The 7,390-nt window shown below is 46.5% G+C and overlaps 1 protein-coding gene across 2 annotated transcripts; it reads right to left on the bottom strand.

The window, feature by feature from the left end:
* Positions 1–1,457: 1,457 nt before the first annotated feature.
* Positions 1,458–6,719, bottom strand: rab5aa (RAB5A, member RAS oncogene family, a). 2 transcript variants are annotated; one of them, XM_036555269.1, is made up of 6 exons: positions 6,546–6,719; positions 4,750–4,980; positions 4,058–4,209; positions 3,589–3,711; positions 3,084–3,177; positions 1,458–1,734 (listed from the first exon to the last, which is right to left on the bottom strand). In XM_036555269.1, the coding sequence occupies exons 2-6, from the start codon at positions 4,913–4,915 to the stop codon at positions 1,619–1,621; spliced, it is 651 nt and encodes a 216-aa protein (XP_036411162.1). In that variant the 5' UTR covers positions 4,916–4,980; positions 6,546–6,719; the 3' UTR covers positions 1,458–1,618. The 2 variants fall into 2 exon arrangements, with proteins under 2 accessions (XP_036411162.1, XP_036411163.1); XM_036555270.1 differs by lacking the exon at positions 6,546–6,719 and adding an exon at positions 6,099–6,168.
* Between the last annotated feature and the right edge of the window lie 671 nt (positions 6,720–7,390).

Raw genomic sequence — 7,390 nt, 5'->3', positions numbered from 1 at the left:
CATCGTTGTCTCACCACTAAAAAAGAATTAGTGCGCTGCAGAAGAACTGTTAAAAATATAAATCCAGAGGTTTTTTTTTTGAGAAAAGTACAAGACAGGTCACTAAGGAAACGCAAGTTCATTTGTTAATAACACTACATTTATAGACCACCACTGATTACAACTGAACCATTTTGTGGAGAAAAAAAAAAGGTCCAGACCCACATTCGAGCTTCTTCAGGTTACTGTACAGATTGTATATTTTACCTAGACGACTCCCTAAGCAAGCATTAGTCCTGTAAATCGTAAAATTGAAAAGTAGACTACATTGCAACACCCTATTTACAGTATATTATTTATATATTTATATATATATCACTCCGGCTGTAATTATGACAAGGAATATTCATAAGCGCCGTTAGTGCAAGGCATCGAAGACCTGTTCGAGTTACTGATTCAGACATCAAAAGATGTGTGTGTGTGTGTGTGTGTGTGTGTGTGTGTGTGTGTGTGTGGGGGGGGGGGGGGGGGGGGGGGGGGGGGGGTGGGCAAACAGTATCTTATTCAGCTGTAAAGGTAAGAAGGCGATCTATCAGCATGGGGATCTGTGCAGACAGCCCCGGGGACTGCTGTCCATGCGCAGAAACATTCAGCTGCAGCTGCACAGCCGTGTCCTGCTGCTGGGCCGCTCTGAGACCAGCCATGCAAAACTGCGCTGCAGACGGACAGACTCGCGCTCCGTCTGCGCAGCCGGGGAGGGGACGAACGCGAGGTGCGATGACAGCCCTCGGAGGCGGTGATCGGAGGGCGAGGCTTCACAAACCCCAAAACAATGGGCGGAGCTTCCGTGTGCCATCAACGAAGTCACGGCTTTGGACCACTCACAGTGTTCTGCTACGGAGAGCAAAGTCTTCCGATTGGCTCGCAGGAGTCAGAGTGCACACGGAGGCTCCACCCACTCCGGAGTGCAGGAAGCCTGGCTTTCCCAGCATCGCCTGCAGGCACTGAGCCACTGCATGAATACTGTGAAGGATTGCACTACGCCACAGGGACAGCCAGAGACAGGCACAGCCCTGGGGCCAACCACAAGTGAGACACTTTCCCTACCGCTACTCTAGGTTTTGTTGGGAAGCAATGAATATAATATTGAGAAAAAAACAGACCGTACAAGATCCCCGTCCGAGACTAAATTCTCACCCACTTTCACGACCCCAAAGCCAGTTAGCATGGCCGCGACAGCAGGGGGCGGAGCCCTCCTTTTCCGATTCGTCACCACTTCCCACCACCTGCGACGTTCCTTCCTCCAACGGAGGAAGACAATCTTCCCCTGTCCAGCTTGCGCACGTCTTTAAACGCCTCTTCCCTGCTGCTAAACAAAGTTAAAACTCAATTTTTTAGGCCTTGTAGTGATACATGCATCCGTAACTCTGAAGTACATAAAAAAAAAAAAAAAAAAAAAACAGAACACAACCAAACAAAAAGAAACAGAAATGTTGTATTAGAAATGCAGCCACACAGTCTTTAGCTGTTCCGGGGAGGAGGTGTTTGGGAGGAAGGGCGCCCCCTCGTGGTCCGGATGTTATGAGTTAGGAGGTGAGGTGTGGGCGGGGCTGGGCGGGGCTGGGAGGGGGGAGGGCCGTTAGTTGCTGCAGCAGGGGGCCTTGGTGGGCTGGGCCGTCTCGGTCAAATCCACTCCCCGGTTCCTCCCGCTGTTCGCTCCGGCCGCAAGCGGTTCGTTCTTGGGCAACCTCTTCGCTGAAATACGAAAAAGGAAAAAACAATATTCAACCATTTAATCTTCTATTTGTGTGTGTACAGGTGACATTCCTTCAGAGGAGTTACCGTCTGAATAATGTTAGAACATGAAACAGTTTACGTGTTAAGGGCCGTTCCGTACATTCCGTAGTGGAAAATTCCACTACAGCAGGGTTCTGTCTAAGATTTGATCCCAGGACCCTCTGGATCCCCACTGTCATGCATACACAGCAGAAGCAGAGTGGAGTTCCTGAAGCACTTCTGATGACCACAGAGTGGTGACTTCACCCCGTCTCTCACTGGAGTGAGAGCATGGATGCACTTAAAACAGTGAATTGTTTTAGCTGTTTTTTGGTTTTTGTGACAGATGATTTTGTGTGTGCATTCTTTGGTCTCATCAGACAACAGCTGACTTGCTTCTAAGGTCTGAGAACCTTACCAGGCAGGACAGTTTACCATGTGACCTTGCAGGAAGTATTACTCACCTAAAGCCAGCTTCACAAAACCCCAAATAGGCAGACTGTGCTGCCCACCACTTTCTGATCAGAATCTCTGTTTTGCCACAGCCAGAGTCGCCGTGGTTTAAAGCTTCTGTTTTAATGATTTAAAGGGCCCTTGAAAAGTTCTGGGAGTACGACACCCATATCAAAACAGAATCCACATTCGTTCAGGAGAACAGAAGCTCACATAAAACACACCGCTCATCTGTACACCTGTCACGCAGGTGAACCTAGTGTCAAAACAGCCGCTGACCCCTGCCTACGAAGCACTTACAGTGTGAAATACTTCAGATTTCACAGCACTTTTGTGTTTACCGCATAATAAAGAATCATGGTACCTGAGGCTATACATGAATACTAGCTTGCAGAGTGAAATGCTCTCTGTGTGCCTACAGGTGTAGAAAGCTTAAAAATAAATAGATAAAAAACATGCTCTCAGCCCTATCAGATTAATTCAGGAACTGATACAAATTGTGGAATTCTTCAATCCTCGACACCACGAGGAAACCAAGGTCAACTCAGACTTCCTGGGAGAGTAAAAACCAGCGCAGCAGCTCCGCCCACTAAACAGCGAGCTGCTGCTCAGACCTCCCACCTACAGGGGGCGGTGATCTGAGGGGAGGATCGCATATCTGACAGTGAGGCGACACGTCTTGCCTCCCGCTGATGGCTGAACTCCCTGTGAGCCAGACTCACGCACACGCCTTCAGAACGGCAGCAAACACTGTGACTGCGTTTTCTCCCTGAAATGTGACTGTTCTAATCCAATTTAATTTAATCTATTCAAGTGCACATATACATTGGCATGTAAGAAAGTGTATACTGACATTAATGTTTATGAAAACATACCAATCGCCATGAAGATCTCATTCACATTCATTGATGTCTTGGCCGATGTTTCCATGAAGAGCAAGCTGTTGTCGTCAGCGTAGGACTGTGCATCCTGTAAAAACAATCGTGCGTCTCCATGCTAAACGTCTGAGGAAAATGGTCTTCAGTGTACATCAGCTTATACTAATACAAAAACTATAAAAATGCTACTATAAATACCATAAAAAAATCCTTGGCTCCTTGGGGCCCAATGTGCAATAATATTTTATGGCTTGTTATCTTGTGTTCAAATTAATTTACTCAGAATTTCAACAGCATCAGAACGATTATCTCCACATCACAACATATTTAAATCAGGACATCGGGAACACCTGAAAATTGAAATTCTCCATTATTTGTCTCCCTCGTGTTGAGGTAAAGGTTCTCTCCGAACATTATTTTACAGTGGCCTCACGCAGGCATTCTGTGCTGTGAAAATCAAGAGCCCTGCAGGGATACGGCCACGTGCAGGGGACAGACGTACCTGGAAGTCCACAGCTCTCTTGTTGGCCAGGTCAGCCTTGTTTCCAGCCAGAGCTATTACGATGTTTGGGCTCGCTTGTCTCTGAAGCTCTTTTACCCAGTTCTTCGCTCTTGCAAATGACTCCTACAATGAAACAGCAATGCAGCTTCCATTAAAACACCTGCGCTCACACACACCTGCTGCTCTATGGACCATGACCAGGAAAGTGGCAAGAGGCTCGATGGACCCTGACACACCTGGGGCTGCTTTCCTGAATCCAAGATGGAGAGCTACTGCCTCATCCATGAGCCAGCCATTTGAGTAAAATACCCAGCTGTGCAAATGCACCACCTGTAAGTACACCGCTCTAGCTAGGTGCAACTAGTGGGGAAACAGCATTACAGAAAGCAGGTATACTCCAGTTACACAGCAGGATGGCTGTGTTCCATTACTCATGCCTGACAGTGAGTATGACGCCATGGCGACTCACTTCGTTTGTGATGTCATACACCACGATGGCGGCCTGGGCCCCTCTGTAGTACATGGGGGCCAGGCTGTGGTAGCGCTCCTGTCCAGCTGTGTCCCAGATCTCGAACTTCACCGTCGTGTCGTCCAGGCACACGGTCTGGGTGAGGAAGGCGGCTGCAGGTGGAACAGAACCGAGAGAAAAGCCCGTTTTTTCCACACGTGCCAAACCTGGGAGGGGCGTCACCCTGAGGACCCTTCCTACAAACAAGCCCCTGCTGCCTCAGGCACCCTGCTGAAAACAGCCAGCTCTCTGGATGTGACCCTCTAAGGGCATCCGCTGATCAAATGCATCTAGAAACTCGCATCATTATTGTTACAACTGTACGAGACTCTCCACATTCATGGGGAAACATTCTGAGACTCTTGTGAATGAGGAAGTTCAGTGATACCAATGGTATACATGCAGAAGGAGTTTCTTCCCAACACAAAAATAACAATTTATGAGTATTACAGACAATACAGCAATATACAAGTGAATAATGTTTAAATAATGGTGCAATAGCTTAAACACTACTGTGCTGGCTAATTTGCCACACCAGTTCAGTCCACGCGATATGGGAGTGGGAAGCTTGTTTAAATTCAGTCGATGCTGTGGGAGGGACACATATTAGAGTCTGAAAGAGCAGCCTGAGGCCCCCCTGTGGCCACACTGACCTCCTATCGTGCTCTCCTGGAACTCGTGGAACTGGCCCTTGACAAAGCGCAGGACGAGACTGGACTTCCCCACCGCTGACTCTCCCAGCAGAACCAGCTTAAACTGGCAGATCTTGTTGGCGGCATTGGGCCCGTTGGGTCGTGTGGCTCCCCCTCGACTTGCCATGGCAGAATCCGCCCTCTCTCCTGGACTCAGTAACCGCTGTCCTCCTCAACGGGTCTCTCCCACCACTGCAGGGAAAGTTGCGGGGTCAGATGTACTGCAGGGTGCTGCCTTCGTACCCTCCACCACGATAATTACCTCACAATGCTCCCACGAAACTGCTTTGTCATAAAAGGAAATATAACAGATTAGCTACAGGACATACGTCTTTTCGTCTATGTATTATTGTTTTTATTTTTCATTTACTAAAACAATACATTAAGAATTATATACAAATGTTGTTGCAAACAGAAATGAAAAAGGCAGGGAACACTAGACTATCACTCAAACGCATTTCTGGCGTTGAGGTCATTTTCCTATCGCTTCCTATGAACAGCGGTAACCGCGATCAGTCTGCCACCAACCTGCAAAACAGCGTTCAAAAACAGCCTGTCAGGCGCATCGCCCTCTTGCGTAAACGAGCTAATCTTGTCTACGTGGAAACAAACCGACACGGTCAGTGGTTATAATGTTAACATCCCTCTGCATAGATCAGCGCAAGCTTCACATGCAGGCTTAAAGACTGTAATAATCATCTTTACTTTCATCAGCTAATCGCCCATGTAACCGTGTTATTCACACAGCGATCTGGCTGCCTATGTTGCTAAATAAATAAACCAGCTATGTATGATCAAGAAGTAAAAGCGAGACGTATCTTAGCTTGCTAGGAAACGCTGCTACAGAAGCCAGCCATGATCGCCTGCTACCGTTTAATAAACTCACGTAACTTTTGTAACGTTGTGTAGCTGACTCGCTTTAGTGGGCCACAGCGAGATGGCTACTAAATAACAAACAGACACGCAAATAAACAGCTAGCGAGCTGACAATAAGGAGAAGTGGCAACAGTGGAAACAGTTAGCCAGCTAGCTAGGCTACACGATCGGTAATCTCAATAAAAAACATACAGATCATGTTTTAACATGGACAGCTTATTAGCAAGTGAACTAAAGGAGCAACCAACCGGCTAACTAGGTAACAAACTATGTGCGATCGGCAGTAATTCAGCGTGTCATGCCAGAAGGCACATCTTACACAGCTTTAGCTGCTGTCAGCCAGATATTTTCCTAAGGAAACCGACGGCAAATAAACCCAAAGGCGTCAGATGATACAGCCACAGATGGCTAACGCTAGGATTAAACAAACTCACGGAGCAGCGTAGCTAGCTGTCTAATTCATTTGCCGATTCCCTTTGGTTTTGTTGTGGGAAAATGCTGAAGGTAGGCGCCATTTTGCAAACACTTGCTAGCTTTGCTAGTTTTGGGGAAAATCAAAACAGCCAGCGTTAGCTGGCTACTGGCAAGCTAGCGAGTTACAAGAAAGCTAGCATGACTGTTAACTGGCTGGCTAGCTAAAACTGTACACCGTACAAAGTCAATTTATTCGATCGCACAAATGAAAATATATCAATATGTGCCATTAACCGACATTCACAAACCATAAAATACAGCAAAACGTCAAGCAAACAGTGATGTGAAAATTGTTTACAGTTTAGGAACTGACAGAAAGGGCTCTTCCCAAGTCCGAGCCACGGCCTACGCAGGCTAGTCAGGCTAGCTAACATTAGCCATAACCGACACGGACTGATCGACTTTACCTGACGGCCAGGCGAAAAAATACACACAATGATTTCCGCCAAGGACTCTTGTCAACAACAGCGGGGCTACTAAAGTTTTCTTGTTACACAAATTATTTCATCAGACCCGATCAGGTCCCCTCCTTTCTTTTTCTCGCAACTTCCCCTTTAGAACCAAAACACTCCTGCACTTCCGCCCCGCATACCACGTCGGCTTCCACTTCCGCCCCGCAAAGTACAAGCGACAAACTTCCTATTAAAGCTGAAACGTGTCATCCTTTGAAACAAACGTCATGACATCAGAGTTTCAGATTGCAGGTTCAGCAGAGATAAATTCTATTTTGTGCACAGGTATGACTCTTAGGAGCCTGTTTTTGCCATAAAAGTTCCTTCAAATAACGAGATTTTGCTAGGCCCAAGTAATATTAAATATTAATATTTTATGAGATGCTATGGCTAACTTCCCGTCAGATTCTCTGCCACGACATTGGATAACTGCGAAACATTATGTTGTAATTATGACACAATGAGTCGTGACAAGGGTATGCTTTGTAATTAATAATCAGTGTGTTACAAGTGTGACACGTTGCCAAGTGTAATTGTGATTTAGCAGGTCACTCAGTGTTTAATTATTTTCAGTAGGCTAGTTGTATTTTATTATTTTTTATTTTCTTCCTTGTCTTAAAAGAACCAGCAGGGCACCATTTGATCATAAAGCTTTTTTTTTTCCCTTTCCCCCTTTGAGCACTGAATTTAAGCTTTTTGTTAGTTTTCAAGAATTGCCCATGTAGCGTTGCTTGGCAGTCGCTGACACTGAGGTGGCAGAGAGATTGCATTTAGCTGGGATTGCATGTGGGGCGGTAGGG

This window comes from Megalops cyprinoides, chromosome 21 (assembly GCF_013368585.1).
Source record: "Megalops cyprinoides isolate fMegCyp1 chromosome 21, fMegCyp1.pri, whole genome shotgun sequence".
In the NCBI taxonomy this organism is placed as follows: domain Eukaryota; kingdom Metazoa; phylum Chordata; class Actinopteri; order Elopiformes; family Megalopidae; genus Megalops; species Megalops cyprinoides.
This window is presented reverse-complemented; position numbering and strand designations above follow the sequence as displayed.